General features: G+C 43.6%; 1 protein-coding gene across 2 annotated transcripts in view; it reads left to right on the top strand.

Moving 5' to 3' along the window:
- Positions 1–2,715: 2,715 nt before the first annotated feature.
- LOC149440822 (transmembrane protein 272-like) overlaps positions 2,716–20,883 on the top strand; it is an 86,889-nt gene continuing 68,721 nt past the window's right edge. Inside the window, exons 1-2 of one of the 2 annotated variants that reach the window (XM_089658043.1) lie at positions 2,716–2,949; positions 14,515–14,553. In XM_089658043.1, coding sequence (XP_089514169.1) covers positions 14,526–14,553 — 28 coding nt within the window. In that variant the 5' untranslated portion in view covers positions 2,716–2,949; positions 14,515–14,525. The remainder of the gene's footprint in view (positions 2,950–14,514; positions 14,554–20,883) is intronic. The other variant, XM_089658042.1, reaches the window with a different exon arrangement.

A 20,883-nucleotide genomic window follows, 5' to 3' on the forward strand; every position in this document is an offset into this window, starting at 1 on the left:
TCCCGCAAACTGACCATTAAATCGCCGGGACTCCCCCTAAAACCCGACTCGGAAACGCCTGCAGCCCTCTCCCCAGAGGCCACGCCCCCACCGCCCCCCAACAGGTCCCGAAGTGCATAGGAAAAGGAAACAGGGAACTCACCAGGCTGCCCAGGAGATGTCCCATCAGCTGCACGTCCCAACTCCAGCGAAGTCGAGCGGTCAGCTGTCGCCCCCGCATTGGGTTCCGACAGCTCGCCCTCCGATCTCACGTCCTCCTCCTGACGGCTGCATGGCCTCCCCATCCCAGGAGCCACGGGTCCCTCAGGGCCGTGCCGCTGCTGACTCCGCCTCCCGGCACCAGCCACTCCCATCGACGTCCCTGGTCTCCGTCCCGGCACACTCACTCACTCTGCCCAGCGCTGCCCTACTTCTCCTTGTGCCTCTTCGAAGCCGCAGCTCCATGCTTCCCAGGGGGCCCGCCGACTGCTGCAGGGGACAGCCCGGCAGCCGCAGCGCTCCTTCTCCCACGTTGGGCTCCCTCCCTGAGAGGCACCTGGTCATTGGAGGAGCTGTTGCCGTCCTGTCTCCGTTGCCGTGCGGGCGGGGGGAGGGGCTTCCTCCGTACGAAAAACCCCGCCCACCGAGCTCCGCCGAAGATGGGGATTCCTCCCGGCTCCCCCGCGAGCAAAGGCCAGAGAGTGCCTTGCCTGAGGGGCCGGAGGGTCCCGAGCGGGGCTCCCGATGCAGCGCTGAGCTCTGGGGGAGGGGGAGTCCGGACTAAAGCGCTCCGGAGGTCGAGACCTCCGAGCACGTGGGCGCTCCCGCCCCCCTTTCTCTGGTGATAAGCCTGGGCCCTGTGATAAGCCCGGGTCCTGTGACAAGCCCGGGTCCTGCAGCAAGGCAGAGACCCGGCTCTGCAGCCATTCTATCCCATGTGAGGCTGCCGCCTCAAGCAGCTGGGCCACCAGTCTATCCATAACAGCCCCACTGTCTGCACCGAGACCCTCAGGGAAAAGGCCCGAACAATACGCTGGTGTGGGCAGGGTGGGAGGGAAGCTCACTCACCAACGTCCAGCTCCGACTGACTGCCCCCCACCCAGGACACCCCACCCAAAGGTGCCAAAGAGACCACCCCTGCTCTCCCTCTACCAACCAGCTCCCACCTATATATTTTCAAACCCCCTGGCACTGACTTAACCCTTTCTAGTCTTCCTTCCCACTCTAGGCCTAGACATGCCTGCCCTGCGCTACTTCTTTTCTTTCTTTTACGCTACGGGCATTACTTGATGTAGGTTCACAGCAATAGATTCCAAATGCAAATACCGCACTTATAATTAACTCCAGACCTTTTACCTGCTTAATTGATGAATAAATAATGAAAGAGTACCCCAGACCTGGCCATGAAACAGCTTTAGATTCAACTGTTCAATTACTTTTGGTCCCTTGAAAAAGTGCGGAAGGCTACTCTTAAGAGCTGTAATTCCTCCAACTTGGATGTACATACCCTCAAATTAAACCTGAGAGTGTGCAAGTGCAGCCCATAAACATGATATAACCATAGCTATAATATATATATATATATATATATATACACACACACACACAAACATTCACACTATCTATGGCTCTGATGTTTAACTGCTTACATGATTTTGCATTTCCGGGTAGGAGACCACGCCGCCATTGGTGGCCTCACCTGTCGACCACCGGGTCCCCCCGGGAGATTCCCCGCTGGCACCTGGTGATTGCCGTGTATCTCCAATGGGGGACAGACCTGTATATAAACAATACAGATCTCTCCTGTCAGCTCCTGCACACTGCTTTGTATGGCTCTGCATAGCACAGCCATGTGCTTACTGTGCAAAGCACACACACAGCACACAGTTAACCCTTAATCGCCCCAGATGTTAACCCTTTCCTGCCCTGTGTCATTAGTACAGTGTCAGTGCTTTTTATTGGCACTGATCACTGTATTAGTGTCACTGGGGATATCACTGGCAGTTAGTCAGTTCCCCCCCAGTGTCAGAATGCCTGCCGCAGTCTCGCAATAAGTCACTGATCGCGGCCATTACTAGTATAAAAAAAAAAATTACAGTATCTATACCGCCATTTGTAAACGCTATAATGTTCATGTAAACCAATTAATTTACATGTATTAGGATTTTTTTTTTAGCAAAGACATGTAGAATACATTAAAAGTCTAAAATATTGGGTTTTGTTTAGCGCAATAAAATAACCACACAGGCGATCAAATACCACTTAAAAAAAGCTCAATTTGTGGGGAAAAAAGGACACAAACTTTATTTGGGTGCAGCGTCAGGAAGCGGGGGGGGGGGGGGGGGGGGGGTGTTGCAGGGGCGGACTGACAACTCATGGGGCCCCCGGGCAATAGGGGATCATGGGGCCCCTGTGTCATTGCCCAAACTCAAAAAAGCCTATGAAAAAGGTACCAAGGGCATCTCATGGGGCCCCCTACTGACCCCGGGCCGAGTTTCCAAATGATCAATCCGCCCCTGGGGGGGGGGGGGGTACATCCTCTGGAGGGCGAGTAGTTAACAGGGGTGTGTAGACTTTTTATATTCTCTCTCTCATCTCCCTGGCTCTGAAGTTTCACCTCCTGGTCTGAACGTCCACTGTTGTTTGCAGTTTCTGCTGGCAGTAATGGGTTAAGTTTGCAGAGATATATTACACTGCATCCTTGGAATGTGCTGCCTCCAGCTCCAATATGTTCCCATATGCAGTGCCCACTTCACCCAGTCTCCCCTTCCCAGAGCCTGCTGTGTAGAAGGAGTGCAGCAGCCAGTCCCAGCTCCAGCCCCAGCTCCAGCCAGCCCTTCCCACTGCAGTGAGGACGTCCCTGGGAAGGGCCTGCAGCTGTTCGTGCTGTCATCATCACTATGTCCGGAACAGAGAGGACGGAGACAGCACAAGGGAGGGACCGGCCAGTCCTCACCACTCTGTGATCAGGTGAGATCGACACTTTTCCTGCTTTAATTCATGCAGCTAGAAGAAGCAGATGATACACTTATTGGACTGATAAACCGATCAACGTCAGTAACCTTCACCAACTTGCATAGCCCAGCCAGGGACCTCTGCCAGGAACAGAACTGCAGAGTTGTTCGTTTCTGGAACCTTTTCCCATCCTGAGGATGAAGGCTTTGCTGGTTGTGCTGTCAGAGATCCCTGCATGGAGTTGATTATTTGCAGCAGATGTTTGGAGATTCTTGTGATCAGGATCCCTGTACAGGGCACAGAAATAATGGGGTGATGTAGGGACAGCAGACTTCCCTAACTTCCCCCAGTTCTGATACAGACAGCAGGGAGTGGTTGATGGCATACGGTAGGATTACAGTAGGATTGTATTGGCAATGATGCACTGCAGGTTTCTGCCACAGGAAAGATGCAGTCTTATGGCAGACTTCAGATTTAAAGGGGTCTGCTAAACCTTAGGATGAGAGATTCATGAGGGTGGTGTTTAATTTAGGCTCAGGTCACACTACTGCGATGCGAGATTGACGCAATGTTAAGGGCGATTATGTAGTGCGACTTTGGTACACCGTTTCTGCTTATTCTATGGGGCCAAGTACCACTGTTAGGGCTCTTTCACACGGATGTACCGATCGGGTCTGCCTGCCCGTTTCTTCAGCCGGACCTGACCCGATCGGAACCTCCATTCTCTATGGAGCGGCGGGTATAAATGGATATGTGTCCGTTTACACCCGCTGACATCCAATTCGATCCGCCAAAAAGGGACGGATGGTGATCCTTTTCCCCTTCCGTCCATCAGATCTGGTTGGATGAAAATGGACAGGCGGTCCGTTTTCATCCGATCGCTCATTGAGGAGAGTGAGCAGCTCTGTGTCAGCTGTGCAGCAGTGAAGTGGACACAGCTGTCATCTGCTTGCTCAGCGGGGATCAGTGGAGAGATCCACTGCTGAGCAAGCGGATCCACTAAATGAGTCCGTCCCCTGTGAAGGGACCCTAAATTACACCGAAGTAGCACATGAACCTATTCCAAAATCGCTCCATGCTGAGTTGCATTGGTTTGAATAGGCACCATTGATTAGAATGTGATTTTCTGTGACTCAAGTCGCACTAGTGTGAACCAGCACACATTTTAGGAATATGCACTTGTTTTCAAGAAATCCATTCTATTGTTTATGTAATGTGTAAATGTAGAGTGTTAGCTCTGTGTATCAAGAGTGTGTTGAGAACAAACAGATCCCTGCAGACACCCATGCTCCTTGACTGTCAGACTTAGGACCTGTTCACACTAGATGTGGTGACCTGCATTTTTTCCACACTGGATAATCACAGATTACTGCTAGAGCACATAGAAAACAATTCCTTTCTAAAACTGGTCATAGACCGGTCGAATCTCTGCCAGTTCAGCAGGAACCAGCCTACATTTGAACCATGTATGGGCAGACTGAATGTACAATGATTTGGCAGGAGGGATTCCCCGGTCAACACAGTCTGTGTTGATAGGGGAATCGAGCAAATTTCTTTGCTGCAATCCTTGGGCCAAAGTGCTCTCTTCACACTGCATTGCTAGCGTTATGTGTGTTGAAGTGCGGAAAAGTGCAGCACGTCTGTATTTTTCTGCACCACACTTGATAAGAGGCATGGAAGAGATCAGCTATGAGGAAAGATTAGAGGAACTGAATTTATTCTCTCTTGAGAAGAGGAGATTAAGGGGGGATATAATCAACATGTATAAATACATCAGTGGTTCATATAGTGAACTCAGTGTAGAGCTATTCACTCTGAGGTCATCACAAGGGGGAAGTCTTTATGTCTGGAGGAAAAGAAATTTAATCTCCAAACACGGAAAGGATTCTTCACAGTAAGAGCTGTGAAAATGTGGAATAGACTCCCTCAAGAGTTGGTTCTGGCCAGCTCAGTGGATTGCTGTAGGAAAGTCCTGGATTGTTTCTTGGATACTCAGAATATAACTGGTTACTAACATTTATAGGTAAAGTTGATCCAGGGAATATCTATAGCAAAAAGTCCAAAATATTGTTTTTTTTCCTCAAAATTGTCAGCCTTTTTTTTTATAGCGCAAAAAATAAAAACCGCACAGGCAATCAAATACCACCGAAAGAAAGCTCAATTTGTGGGGAAAAAAAGGATGTAAATTTCATTTATTTACCATATTGCATGACCGCGCAATTGTCTGTTAAACTAGCGCAGCGCTGTATAGCAGAAAAATGGCGTAAATTGCAGTATTTATACCATAGTTTGTAGACGCTATAACTTCCACACAAAGCAATCAATATACACTTATTGGGATTTTTTTTTTACCAAAAACATGTAGCAGAATACATTTTGGCCTAAATGTATAACCAACTTTGAGTTTACTATATATTTTTTATAGCTGAAAATAAAAAATATTGTTTTTCTTCAAAATTTTTGGCGTTTTTTTGTTTATAGCGTGAAAAATAAAAAGCGCACAGGTGATCAAATTACACCGAAAGAAAGCTCTATTTGTGTGAAAAAAAGGATGTAAATTTCGTTTGGGTACAGCATTGCATGACCGCGCAATTATCAGTTGAATTACTGCAGCGCCAAGTAGCAAAAAGAGGCCTGGTCATTAACCTCCTTGGCGGTATTCCCGAGTGTAGCTCGGGGTAACATTTCAGTACCAAAAGCGGTAACCCCGAGCTACACTCGGGAATACCATGCGGCGCTGCTCCGGCATTTGTTCTTCACTTACCTTACCCTGCGCTCCCACGATGTGTCCCCTGCAGCGTCCCCGGCCATCTCCTCCGGCCGATGCCGGCATCCGGCTTCTGTGTCCTGTCCCTGTGACGTCGGGACGTACGGGCGCCGCCGCCGCCGGCGGAAAATTTAAAAATTTTAAAAAATGTCATTTTTTTTTTTTCATTTTACACAGTAAAACATTGCTGTTTCAACCTATTTCACATACATTTTGTCCCTAGTGCTTTGTCCTGCGCCCTGCCTGCATTTTGTCTGTTCTTTCTGCCTGGAAACTGAGAAATGTCCATGGCGTCCAAAAAGTGTCCCTTTAGGTCAAAAGCGGTTTAGATCAGCTAGAGAACAGCGATAGTAAATCAGAACCACTTACAGAATTGAGTGATAATGATTCGTGGGGGAAAGTCGTCATCAGAAACTGAAAACAATTTTGCGACTGAGCTCAGCAATGTGCGAACTTGGCGCTATATTTCACATTTCAGTGTTTTTGGTTTGATTATATTATTGAATTAAATTTTTTATTAATTTTATATTATTTTTATGATTATTTATTAAATTATAATTTATGATTTTGTGTTTCAAATTTTATCATACCCGGGATGTTTACTAGACTCTTGTTCGGACAGATTTCAGTGAGTTTTTCCTAAAAATTACAGCCTACAATAAAAAAAATACATATTTCCATGCAAAAAAATGGTACCGCTTTCAGCACCAAAAATCTGAAATAATCATACCGCCAGGGAGGTTAAGGGGGGTAAATCCTCAGGAGCTCAAGTGGTTAATTCTTTAACCTCCCTAGCGGTATGATTCCTTCCGATTTTTTGTGCTGAAAGCGGTACCATTTTTTCGCATGGAAATAGTTTTTTATTGTAGGCTGTAATTTTTAGGAAAATTTCCCCACAAATCATTATCACTCAATTCTGCAAGTGGTTCTGATTTACTATCGCTGTTCTCTAGCCGGTCTAAAACCGCTTTTGACGTAAAGGGACGCTTTTTGGACGCCATGGACTTTTCTAAGTTTCCAGGCAGAAGGAACAGACAAAATGCAGGCAGGGCACAGGACAAAGCACTAGGGACAATATGTATGTGAAATGGGATGAAACAGCAATGTTTTACTATTTAAAATTGAAAAAAAAAAATGACATTTTTTAAATTTTTTAAATTTCCCGCCGCCGCCGGCGCCCGTACGTCCCGACGTCACGGGGACCGGAACACAGAAGCCGGATGCCGGCATCGGCCGGAGGAGATGGCCGGGGACGCTGCAGGGGACACATCGTGGGAACGAAGGACAAGGTAAGTGCTGCAGGGACCCCCTATGCAGCGCCGCAAGGTAAGCCCGAGTGTAGCTCGGGGTTACCGCTTTTGTATAGAAATTTTACCCCGAGCTACACTCGGGAAAACCGCCAGGGAGGTTAAATGGTCTCAATTCCCCCTCAACCAGAACATCTCTCAATTGGATATCTTCCTTTTTAAACCATCTCCCTGATAATCTCATCCTTTCCTGGGGGGAAATACTCAGTGTTTGCAAGAGGCATTAATATAGAGTTGAATTCCCATTTCATATTTTTGTGTAAATTATCCCATACCCTTAAAACGTTTAAAGTGTAGATACTTGTGCTTTCTTTAATTCTTCTATAATGTGCTGGAACCCATATCATCTTACTCAAACTAATTCCACTAAGTTCATTTTCAATTTTTACCCAACTTTTCCCCTTATGGTTAAATGTCCAGTCATAAATTCTTGCTAAGATTACTGCTTTATAGTATCTCTTGACATCAGGCAGTCCCATTCCCCCTTTCTCTTTAGTCCTACTTAATGTTTCATATGATATTCTTGGTTTTTTATTCCTCCATATATATCTTATTAACATTTTTTTTGTTATCTTAAAAAAAGGCTCTGGGAGTTTGATTGAAACCATTTGAAATCTATACAGTATTTTAGGTATAATTACCATTTTAACTAGGTTTATACGTCCTATCCATGATGGATTTCCTCCTTCTAATGTTTTTAATTCTTCCTTGATCTCATTTATCAAAGAAATATAGTTTAATCTATATAAATGCTTATATGAGACAGTAAGTTTTATTCCTAGGTATTTTATATCTCTTTCTCTCCATATAAAGGGGAATTCCCTTTGTAGCTTTTCTTTTTCGCTCTTTGGTATATTAATGTTCAGAATCTCTGTTTTTGTTGGATTAATTTTTAGATTTGATAGTTCACCATACTCCTTCAGGATCTTCATTATATTTGGTAGTGTTATTCGGGGGTTGCCCACATAAAACAATAGGTCATCCGCAAAGGCGGCTACTTTATGTTCTATATTTTCTGTCTGAATTCCCTTTACCGCTCCACTATTCCTTATTATTGACAACAGGGGTTCCAATGACAAAACATACAACAAAGGGGACAATGGGCAGCCCTGTCTTGTTCCATTAGACATCCAATGGTTTCCGACCTCTCCCCATTTACCGTAGTGATTGCGGTGGGCTCCCTATATAATTTACCTATCCACTCACGCATTCTCTCTCCAATCCCCAGCGCTTCTAAGTTGTCCATCATAAAGCCCCAGTCCACTCTATCAAACGCCTTTTCGGCATCAATTGACAAGAGCACCACCGGGGCTTTCCCTTTTCTACTTTTCTGAATAAGCAACATAGTTCTCAACCCGTTATCTCTACGCTCTCTCCCTGGGACAAAGCCCACCTGATCTCCATGAATCCATTCAGGCATTAGGTTTTTCAACCTATTTGCTAGAACCTTTGCGTACAACTTGGTATCAGTGTTCAGTAATGAAATTGGTCTATAGCTGGAGCACTGAGAAGGATCTTTTCCCTCCTTGTGAATAAGTACCACATGGGCCTGAAGAGATTCTCTCCTCACCTCCATCCCACCTCCCAGAGCGTTCATATACTTCTTCAGTTTAGCTAACAATAATTCACTATATTTTTTATAGTACTTAACTGTGTAACCATCCGGTCCTGGGCTTTTTCCACCCCCTGTACTTTTTAATGCTGCTTTTATTTCTTCCTGGGAAATTTCCACATCCAAGGAGTTCAATTGTTCTTCACTTAGCTTTGGTAATCCCGCGTTTTTTAAATATATTATCCTTTTTTCATTGATACCCTCTCCCATTTCATTTGGAGAACCTTGGGGACTAATATTATACAGCTTTCTATAATACTCCGTGAACACTTTAATAATCTCTTTGGTTGAGTGGACCAACTCCCCCTTAGGGCTTTTTATCTTTTCTATGTAATTCCTATTTTTCTTTTTATTCAGAGCTCTCATTAAGTATTTTCCTGCTCTATCTCCCCATCTATATCTCTCACTTAAGACTTAATACTCTTCTCCTCTCCTCTTCCATCAACATCTCTAGCTCATCTTTTTTATCCATTAACTTCTGTCTTGTTTCTTTTGTTATTTTCTTCTTATGTATCTGCTCCAAGTCCAGGATTTCTTTTAGAAGCCCACTAACCCTCTCTCTCCTTTCTTTTTTCTTCCTTACTCCCATCGCAATCAGGATTCCTCTTATATATACCTTATGGCTCTCCCATACTGTAGCTGTCAATACTTCCTCTGTCTCATTCTCCTTAAAATATACCTTGATCTCTTCCCCGATCTTCTGAGCTATTTCCTCATCCAGGAGAAGGGCCTCATTTAACCTCCATCCTAAGCCTCCCGTCCACCGTCTTCCCCATCCCATTTTCATTACGACAGGGGCGTGATCCGAGAATGTTCTTGTCTCTATTTCTATTTTAACCAACAGTTCAATGAGTTGATGGTCTATTAAAATATAATCCAGTCTCGAGTATATCTCATGTGCATTAGAGTAGAAGGTATAGTCTCTGTCTTTCATATGCATTATTCTCCAAGTATCCACAAGTTGGTACTCGTGGATCGCTTTTTTCAAAGCTCTCAGAGACCTACCACCCTCTCTCTGCACAGAAGAGGTTGCATCCTTTTGTGGGTCCATACAGAAATTTAAATCTCCTGCTACTATCAAACGCCCTTTTTTAAAATCTATCAATTTTTTCAACAGACCCTTCAATTAGATCTCCGGCTTCTTGTTGGGGCAATACATATTGGCCAATGTACACTCGATTCCCTGTAGTTTACCTTTCAAGAACAGGAATCTCCCCTCCGGATCGGTCTTTCTGTCCTCCAGCTCAAATCTCATATTCTTTGCCAATCTTATTGCCACCCCTTTTGCTCTTTTAATTGGAGAGTCAGCGTAATACCATGTTGGATAATATTTCGATTTTAATTTCACGTTTGAAATGTGTCTCCTGTAAAAATACCACTGACGTTGCCCTATGATATAACTCTTTAAACAACTTAAATCTTTTCCCAGGACAATTCAACCCATTCACATTATACGTTATAAACTGTATTTCTTCCATCCTTCTTAGTTCTGTCTATCTCTCCTCTAATTCGCCTCCTCCTATTAGGTCCTACTATCGTGCAGAGTATTAGCCTAGCAGATTATCTATGGTTTGGGCTTGGGTTTTAACTTTCTCCTCTGTTTCTTCCACTCTCGATAGCAGATGCCCTAAATCATTTCGAATAGCTGTCATTTCGTGTTTTATCGTTTTCTCCAGACTTTGAAACATTTCTATCATCTCCTTCTTATTTGGTACTTGTGGTTCACCGTCAAATTCTTTTTTTTCCGAGCCATCCGCTATTTGTTGGCTACAGCTGCTATTCATACCCAGTGATAATCTAGGACTATTTCCTGAGCTAGTGTCCATTTGCCCTTTTGCACTTGCGCCTTGGGCCCTTTCTGGCGTAATGTTTCCATGTGATGTAAATTTCTTTATCGTGCCTGTTTGAGACCCTTTGGGCCCTGCTCCCTTAGGACCTTTATTCTTCATATCCTCTGTATATCTATTTTCTTCTATATTCTCAAGATGGGGTTATACCAATCCTTTATAATTTGTGAACCAGACAGGCTTGCTATTTTTTCTTATATTTTGCTCTCCTAGGACACCTGGGCCTCTTCTCTTCTTCTCTTCTTAACCCTGGGAATTCTCCCCTCCCCTCCTTCACCCCTTAGTCCCTTATGTCACTCAGGGGTCCACTACGCAATTAGCCCCCAACAGCTCTCACTCACCCTTCTCTTCTCCGGACGGTGGCTCCAAGCCTTGAGTGAAGGGCATTCACATCAGCTCAGTCCTAGGGGGGATTCCTCTGGGTTTCCAGTGCTGTTCTTTTTTATTTATTGGGATTCGTCCCAGGGAAGCAGGGTGGGTCTCCTGATACTTCTGGGTCTCCCTGACCAAGGATCGATCAGCCGGCTGGGGGGTATAGGCAGAAGTAAGCCGGCGGCTCCCTGTCACATTGGGACGCCGGCCGGCTTCCTCTTTCTCCCAGAGCTCCTCCGCGGCTGGTCACGTGCACCCGCCACGTCACCTCGCCTCCCAGCCGCTCGGATCTCTCCCTCGTGAAGCGCCGGGGGGACCAGTGCGTCACTGCAGCCTCCGTCCAGCTCCCATCTCCAGCTCTCCGGTCTCTGCTCCACTGCCCTCCAGACTCCGGTGAGTCGGTACCTACAGAGGGTCACTGGGGAGGTCGGGTAGCGGGACCTAGCAGGGAGCTAGTGCCGCTCGCTCCCCACAGCCGCCATGTTCAGGCTGCTCCCCCCGCCTCATTTTGACAGGATGTCATATGACGCCCAGTCACAACGAGTGTCCCGCCCGGCCGTCAATCTGCTATATGCCGGGCGGGAAGGTGTTAAAGTGGCATTTAACAGATTTAGGTACACTAAACAAATTGAAGCCAAACTGCAGCTAACACTTTATAATTTAATTTATTTCTTTTTGTGATACATGTTTTACATAAATAACTAAGCACACATATGAGTGGTAAATGGTTTGTCTCATCACTGTAACTGATACATTTGCATAACAGCTTGTTCTTTTAAAAAACAACAGACTTACTGGCAGGATCTCAAAAAACACAAAGTGCTGTGCTGATCCTAAAATGATATTCAATATAATTCCCAATCAATACAAATATATAAAAATAATCAATACTCCAGACTGTGATCATGTATAATTAACAAATATAATCCAAATAACCTAATAAGTGTGATGTGCAAGTACTATTCAAAATAAAAAGTCCATGTAAATAACACATTAACACATTAAATGCTTAAAAGGTGAGAAATCTTGCTTCCACCATATAACCACTTTGCCATGCAAAACATAAAGGCTTACCAGAGAGTATATGACCTTCACAGCATGAGGAGTCATACTTCACCTGGTTAAATAAAGCTCCAGTCACTAGGGGACAAGATTCCACCACTCTCCTCTCCAGTACATCTCCAAGGATCCCAAACACATAAAGGGAAGAAAAAAGAGCCACCACGCACCAATAGTGTGAACCCCAGCCTAAAAAGTTTATTACAACAGTTAAAAACACTTACATGAATGAATAAACTACATATCCCAAGTACTGAAGTTTTCATGACCTGTGGGAGCATGACCTCCAGCACTGCCCATCTGAAAAGGTTGTCCCAGTTCTGTGGAGTACCGGAAAACAGTAGCCAGTGTGCTAAGTGACAATTTCATTGACAAATTGGAATCCAATGCCCCATTTGTTCTTCTGTTTGGAGTATTTACTATTAGTTTGTGGCTTACATCAGTGCACATGAAGAATTTGTGAGAAGGTTTTGGGAAAAATGGAGATTGATGGATTAATACTATGGCTGCTCCAGAATCATCTCAGTTGAGCCATATGCTATGGTCCCATATAAGTTTTACAAACATGCTGGGTGTTTTCTCATGTTCTAATAAGTATTTAATATGGCCACCAAGATAGCAACATTTAGGGTTCAGTAATATGGCTGTATTCGTAAAACTTTTCAAATATGGTATTACTTACTCCTGACCCCTGTATTACATACTACTGACCTCTGAACTTTGCATTACTTGCTACTGGCCCCTGAACTCTGTGTTACTTACTCCTGACCCTTGCACTGTGCATTGCTTACTCCTGACCGGTGCACTCTGCGTTCAAGTACTGCTTAGACCCACCCAGCATACCCTGTGGATATAAGCATTGAGAGCACATGAACAATTATAACCATTTCATAGCTTGAATGGAGGAAAGAGCCAGGGAAAAGGGGCCACATTGCAAAGGAAAACATTACTTAAAGCTGGCCATACACTGATTAACAGTTGGCTGGTTCAGCAGGAACCTGCCGTTTTGCAATCAGCATGTGGCCGCCCCCTCTTGACAGAAGTCAGTCCTTTGACTTCTGTGAAAGGGACGTGTTAATAATTTTCCTAGATCAGCTGTTGCAGCTAATCAACTGCAGCTGCTGATCGGTGTATTCTAACAGCTGCAGGTGTCGGGGGGAGAGAGTATTCCTACTTCCACCTCATTTGTGTGGATGAAGAAATCTGCTGGTTGAAAGAAAAAAACACTAATAGTGTGGGACTTCTTCTCCTTGGACCAATTTTATGCCCCCTACTTTATTGTGCTAATTCCCACTAATACCACACTAATAGGATTAAATGTCCTAGCAATGCAAGGCATGCCAAGGCAAGGGGCAGAAAGGGTTGAAAGAGTCAATTGGCTCACTCTGCTCAGTATACTTAGAACTAAAATAGAGGGGGAAACTGTCACTTTATCCTGCTGGCAGTTTGGTTCTAAGCATACAGGCCTAGTCAGTACCATATTGTGTGGGAGGCTGTATACAGAATCCAGCCCTGGACACTCGGAAAGAGAATGTAGCATTTAAAGCACACTGATGGAAGAGAAACATTTAGAGCCCTTTCACGCTGATCAGTTTTTTATTTGCTTTTGGGGTTTAAAATCGGAACAAAAATGCATGAAAAATATATCACTTTAAATCCTATGGAACCCTTCACACCAATGCTCTGCTATTGTAGTGCATTTTTAAGCCCTGCATGCTGCATTGTTAGTGTATATTTAACCATTTCCATACCGGGCACTTTTACCCCCTTCCCTCCCAGGCCATTTTTCAGGTATCAGCGCTCTCACACTTTGAATGACAATTGCGCGGTCATACAACATTGTACCCAAACTAAAATTTTATCATTTTCTTCACACAACTAGAGCTTTCTTTTGGTGGTATTTAATCACCGCAGGGGTTTAATATCCTTGAAGATATTATGTTGAGTGATTGGTCACAGCAGGTCACATGGTACCGGCAACGGGGGCCAGTACTCAGATCTGTCATCGGCCATGTCCGAGGTACACGGCCGGTGACAGATCGCGCCGCTGCGCGGCTCTGCAAGCGTGAAAACTGCGCATGCCTGGGAGTACGCCATATGGCGTCCACCCGGAAATCTACAGCATTTTGCCGGCCGCCAAACGGCTATTGGCCAGGCGGCTATTGGTTAAAAAACAAAAATGCATCTCTCCATTGAAATGAATGAACACGCACCAAAAATGCACTGGTGGTGCTTTTTTGGTGCATTTTTTGAGTCACATGTTCAAGTTTCACAGGTGCATGCTGGGAGACAGATTCCAGAAAACGCACCAAACATGCATTGAAAACATGATATAAACACTATATATGTTTTTGCAAAACCCAAAATGCGTTTTTAAGTGCACCAGTGTGTAAGGGCCCTTATAGGAAAGTGGTGCTAATCCTTGAAGATATTATGTTGAGTGTAAAAGAATCCTCAAATACCCTAATCGGGAAAAAGGAAGTATCCTCATCTGTGTTAGCATTGTTAAATGGAGCAACAGGCATTATGCATAATACAATATTTCAAATGTTTCTGAAAACTGTTATTTTTTCCTGTTGTCTTTTCAGTGGCAGTTATTCTCTTTTTTTCTTTCAGGATTAGCAACAATGGGTGAGATTTCAACCACATCATCGGGTGAGTCTTGTGCTTGTGTTCACAACTCTGCCTAATGCTCATTCTACATTCCTACAGGAACAATGCCCATTACTACTAAAGCCGCCACTTTTTTTATTCATAGTTTTGGAGTAGGGTTGTCAACCTGCCACAAATTTTGTTGTTGACAAAAAGTTTGACAGAGGACATTTTTTAATTGGCAGCCCCAAAAATTACAGAAATTCCCATTTCAAACTAAAATAATACTTAAATGGTATTATAAACTCATTCTACACTGAGAATAAATCCCAAAAGATGTGAAAAAGTGACAGTATTCAACTACCCTCAAATATACAAAAAGGAAACAATCAAAAACATCCAGATCCCCAGTGCAGCACACTAAGGATCAATTTCCAAAAACATAAAAAATAACATCAATAAATATAATATTTATGGGGTATAATTCTCAATTATAAACATCAAGTGAAACAATGTAATAATCCATCAAATCATATAAATACATAAAGTCCCACTGTGATTTGTTATGTGCAAACCCCCCCCCCCCCAAAAAAAACCTCATCAAGCAACACAATGCTCAGTGCCTTCGCCACCTTGCCAAAAAACCATGCCTCTCATTGGAGAACAGCATGTTAGACTTGGGATTAAAGCCATTCTTCAGTCTGGAAAAAAAAATAAAATGAAAGTCTGCAGCTACAAATCCTGTAGCTATTGACTTTTAATAAAAGGACACTTACCTATCTAGAGATCCATCACTGTCCTCACCCGGGCTAAATCTTCACTCGTTTCTGGGTTCCTGGTGCTGACATCTTTAGTGTGGGAAGCCAACTGTGACTGCTTGCAGCTTCACTGTTGGCTTCCTACTGCACATGTGCGAGCCATGCTGCTCTTCGTGAATGATCCCGCAATCTTCTGGGACATGTGATGTGTCCCGGGAAAGCTGCAGGTGAAGAGAGAAGGGGCCGAACCTTCACTCGGATCGCCTAAGCGATCAGAGTGGAATTGAGAACGGGTACCTGTCAAAACTAGGTACCTACTCCCTCACAAAAAACTTATATGCCAAATGTGGTAGAGGGGGCAGGAGGACTTAAAGTAGAACTTCCTCTTTTGGGTGACTCACATTAAACGGTGTACTGCCAGAGTGTCTTTTTTTTTTATACAAACTTTATTTAAAGTGTACAAAACCTGCATTACATTCAGAGCAATGTACAGAAGTGCAATGCACTGTCTTGCTGTATATACCATGTGATTCAGCACAATGTGCTGTGATAAAATGCAGCATTTCTGCATTTTAGCGTAGCGCGTTGTAGCACAGCCACATGCTGCAATGCAGTGTGAGTGGGACACATAGGAAACAATTATTTTCTGTGTTTCCTTGTATTGACAGATGTCACCACATATAGTGTGAATTGGCCCTAAATGGTTATTCACTCTTGCAGTCTCCCTCTCATGGACTAACAGATCTTTCCTCCTGTATCCTCATCAGTTGTTTTGTCATGAAACAAAATGACTCCAATAGTGTAATAACATCAAGACACACTTTATTAAAATAAAAATAAATCACTCACAAAGAATATAAAAGTGAATGCATCTCGCTGAATTCCAGTAAACTGCTGAGTAAGACCGTGTCCACACTTCACTCTGCAAGATCTCATCTCACATCAACAGTACGGTTCCTTGCTTAAGGCTTTAGACTTCTTTGGAAAGTAGCCATTACATGAGTAGAAAAGCCAGTCCCCTGCCTGCATGGCATAAAGAAGAACCCTTGGTCACCTGAAAAGATTTTGATCATTTCACATCATATCCAGAATAAAAAAAAAATGTTTAGGATGGAGTTCCTTTTTTGTTATCACATTAATTGAAACCCTATAGGTGTTGTAAAAGACAAATATAAGAAGTAAAATTGAGTTTTAGTTTTCCTTTTAGTTGGCCTCTGTCAAGATAGTGCTCAGGTTTTATAGCAATAGCAGTCTATGTGCCTGGGGCAAGAATATAAAAACTGTGCGCTGAATAATGCCTAATAAAATGCTGCCCATGCCCCCAGTTTGTGTAGGTCCCTATAACACTGTTCCAATTCCATGCATGCATGTTTAGCATCATTTGGTCCCCCACAAATGGGATAACCGAAAATGGTGGTGAAAGCAGAGGCAGATGCTTAATAAAATGGTGTTACCTCTGTAAATTTTGGGTTATCCCAAAGACATTACTGATTGTGTGAGGCCATTGCTTGGGGGCTCAGTCAAAGTAAATGTAAAAATTTCATTAGCACCTTTAGAAATATTTTTCCCTAGAAAAATGGTGATGTGTTCAATACTTCTTTTACCCACTGTACATGTGTGAGCTGCAGAGCCTCTTCACAGCACCCTAGTATTCTGCAGTCCTAACTCTATACATTTGGGAGCCATAGTAGAAGCACATGTTAATAATGGATTGATTGAGCGCAAGTAAGCCTGGAGGGAGCCCAGCCCTCCTTAAAGGCGCAGAGGTGCACTGGACACCCAGCATACAGCACAGTGGCAGCAAAGGTGTCCAGTTCGTCCCCTCACCAATACACCAACAGTACAAACAAATAGCAACTGCCCCAGCATATAACTGGCCTTTGCAGCAAGGAGCATATGGAAGGGCGACCCATGTCAAACAACAAAGATTCCCAGCTCAACTTACCAACCAGCCTGCAACTAACTGAATTGTCCTGTCTACAGTTCACGTTAAAAACAGGGGTTTAGTGTGCAAGCAAAACCCCTGTTTTTAAAGTGAACTGTTAGACAGGACAATTTGGTTGAGCTGGCAATCTTTCTTTGTTGTTGGACTACTCAGCAGAACCTTGGCGAACCATGTCAGGACCTCTCTTGATGACAGATGCAACCCTGGCCTGTACTGCTGCTTTAAACAGGATCCTGTTGTGGGAGCTCCCCTTGTCCAGATTTTCCCTTTGGATACATTGGAACCACTGTCCACCCTTCAGTTGGTCACTGTAAGAGCCAGAAAGCCAGGGCATATTTTAAGTTTTGGTGCCAATTTGGCTCTCAAGCCATGCAAAGTTTGAAACTATTGTGTGTGCTTCTCCTGAATGGAAAGGTTCTCAAGATGGATGTGAGCCTGTTGGTCAGAGGAGCACTCCTGAACATACTATCAGTGCAGGGGTCTTGGTTGTTGGGGGAACCCCGCCTTCCAATCAACATTCTGGAACATGCAGCAATTCAATTGTTCCTTTACTGCTTGACTCCTCTATTACCGAGGTGAATGTCCCTGCAGCCTTAATTTTTTACCATTGTTCAATCACCTGAAGGTAACTGCATATAAAGCAGTCCTAAAGTGGCACCTGTGTCAAAAATAGAGGATGTAGTTGTGCTGTCACTCCAGCCCCCGTCCCCTTAAGCCAGCCATAGATGGATGGAATCTTGGCCAGTTCAGCAGGGACCAGCTGAGATTTGATTGATCAGTGGGCAGGCTGATTGTACCCAAGTCGATCCATTGACGGTGTTCTGTTGACCAGGAATACTCCCTGTAACCCCCCACCCCGGCGGCAGAACCCAATAGTGCTGCGGGGAAACACAGTCAGTGTTGAGTGTTGGGGGAATCGAGATATTTTGTTTCCTTCCATCTGTGGTGGCAGGAAAGAACATTGATTCATCTATGGCTTGCCTTACAATGCTGTGCTTAAAATAGTCAAGGGAAATGTGAATCAAGTAACCAAGTATTTACATAAATTTTATGAATCATTTATTTTGTGAAGGTGGGGGCATAGGAATTCTGGAATTCAACTTTAACACATGCTGTAATAGGATTTGAATTATTTTTGAACTATGCTTATCTCTCGGATCACTATAGTTTTTCCTTAAGCGAGGCCATGGATAATATTTTTAAAACTGTTTAGATGCAGAATGAATTATTAATTAGAGAAGAAAGCATTTCCAGCAGACTTATACTTGCTGCATCAGTATCACTATAGTAGCATTAGAAGACATAAAATGGGCTAAACTCTGGCAGCTGAAAAATATTTCAGATTAAATATAATAAAATCTTAACCCCATGCATGACCAAAGCCCTAAAAAATCTTAATGCCCAAAACCAACTTTCTAGCTTTGACATATGTTAGTAAAACTGCACATATATAAACAATTAGTATAACCAGGTGGATTATATCTTGTTTTTTCTGGACAAATAAGCTTTCATTTGGTGGTAAAAGTTAACGGATATCTCCTGACGTTGTTTTATTATCAAACAGCCCCAAAATATTATCATTTTTTTTATAATTAGTTGTATTTTGTATGCTATTACCATGACCCACCACCACTCCTAAAAAACATTCTTCTATGCCTGATGATTGTGGAGATACCACATATACTGTATGTGCGTTATTTGTTCTTTGTACCTATAGTAGGGCCAGTAAGACTGTTTTTTTTGTCCTACCTACAGTAAACATACTGACTCTGACACTCGCACTGACACTAAATTTAAAACTTTTTTTTTTCTACCAAAAACTCTGTGACCCTGCTTGTTCTTCTGCTTTTGCATTAAAAAAAGTGGAAGAAAAACGTGTGACCATGTATTCCTATGGAACTCTTCACACTGATCCACTGCGAGTCCGGTGCTTTCTGCATTTTTGGTGCAGGTTTCTTGCAGCACAAATGCATCTCCCCTGCATTGCATTTTTGGTGCGGTGTTTGAGTCACATGTCCACCACAAACAGTCACATGTTCACCACAAACACAGTAAAAACGTTTCAAAAAAATTAAGCAAAATTTTTACGTTTTGTAAAAATTAAGCAAAAATGCTGCGGATCAGTGTGAAAGTAGCCTAACACTGACACTAACACTGGCATTCACTAAACTTGATCAAGCCCTAATCTATTTAATATTTATTTATGTATTTTTACCAGCCTTTTTTTTCAAGTGCACAGATTTCTATTCATAAAGCGCTAAAGCCCACTGTCAGCTGACATCATAGAGCCACTCCAATCATATTATCGGAATCCATCCACTGCCTGATTGACAGCTGGTTCTAGCTCCCAGTGTATGGCTGAGAGCTAAAGACAGCTGGGCCTGTCCCCTCTCCAGAAGGAGGTGTGCTAATACCAGATCACCAGCTGAAAACAAAGGGAAAGAAGCCTAAAAAAAGGAAACTTGTGCTGCCAGAACATCTACAGTAATGATTGGTAAGCTGCAATAAGCTCCATTTTTAGTTTTAGGTTTACTAAGGGTTCTTTGAGAGACAATTAAAGAGGAGAAAGAAAAATAGATTTTTGGCAAGCTGCCACTTTCAGAAAGACATTAACATGCTAAAAATAAAGCAAATACTTTGGGAAACCCAAATAAAGATTTGATGATAAAATTCATAATTTGGGCCCCTTTTACATGGGCGAACCTATCGGGTCTGCCTATCCATTTTTCAGGAAGACCCAATCTGATCATCCATTGCCTTCTGTGGAGCGGTGGATGTAAATGGACATTTGACATTTGTCCATTTACACCTGCCTGCATCTGATCTGCTAAAAGCAGATGGATGGGGGTCCGTTTCTTACACAGAAACAGTGTGTGAGGAAAAGACTGCCGATAACCGGCAAGTCTATTTGCATGTGGTCAGCTGTGATTGGATACAGCTAATCACATGGTAAAGGGCTGCTCTGTTTGGACACAGTGGCCACAGAGCATGGGTGATGCACGTCCCAGGGGGTGAGCACGGGGCAGTGTTCTGGGAGAACGTCTATGAACACTCTCCCAGAACAAGATTGCCGAACGGTAGTCATCTTTCAGCCATAGCATGGTACTAAAGTGGTTATACCAACTTTTGTGAGTTTGATAAATTTAACCACTTCTCGGAAATGAACATACCCATACATTCTCAGGTTTCAGTGGTTATACCAGGATTATGGCTGCAGCTGCAACAATTACCCTGGCTGGCAATGCTTTTTAATGTAAGAATGATCTGAGCGGCTATACAGCCTCCAGATCACTTTTACATATTGCAGAAGGTCACACACACAGCCTTCCACCGCCTTCCCAGGCTCTCCCATTCCACCAGACCCAGGACTGAAATGGGTAGTCGGGGTTGCACAACAAAGAGATCAAGGGGGACCTTCCCTTCCCTGATCATCTCTATGTTATATGAAACTAGAAGTGAAGAGGATTTTGTCACTTCTAGTTTCAGATGGTTGCTTACTGATCTCGGTTTGATCAGATGCTTTTAGGGCAGAGGAGAGATCTGGGGTCTGCTAGACCCCAAGTCTCTTCATAAAGAGGACGTGCCACAGCCCATGTAGTAAACAAATGCTTATTTTCAGATGTAGGTGAGAAGGCAGCAAATGCTTAATCAAATATGTTTTGAGGATCTTACACCATGGCAGTGTGCTCT

Source organism: Staurois parvus, unplaced genomic scaffold (assembly GCF_062004578.1).
Source record: "Staurois parvus isolate SC_StPar_1 unplaced genomic scaffold, SC_StPar_1.0 ptg001051l, whole genome shotgun sequence".
NCBI lineage: Eukaryota > Metazoa > Chordata > Amphibia > Anura > Ranidae > Staurois > Staurois parvus.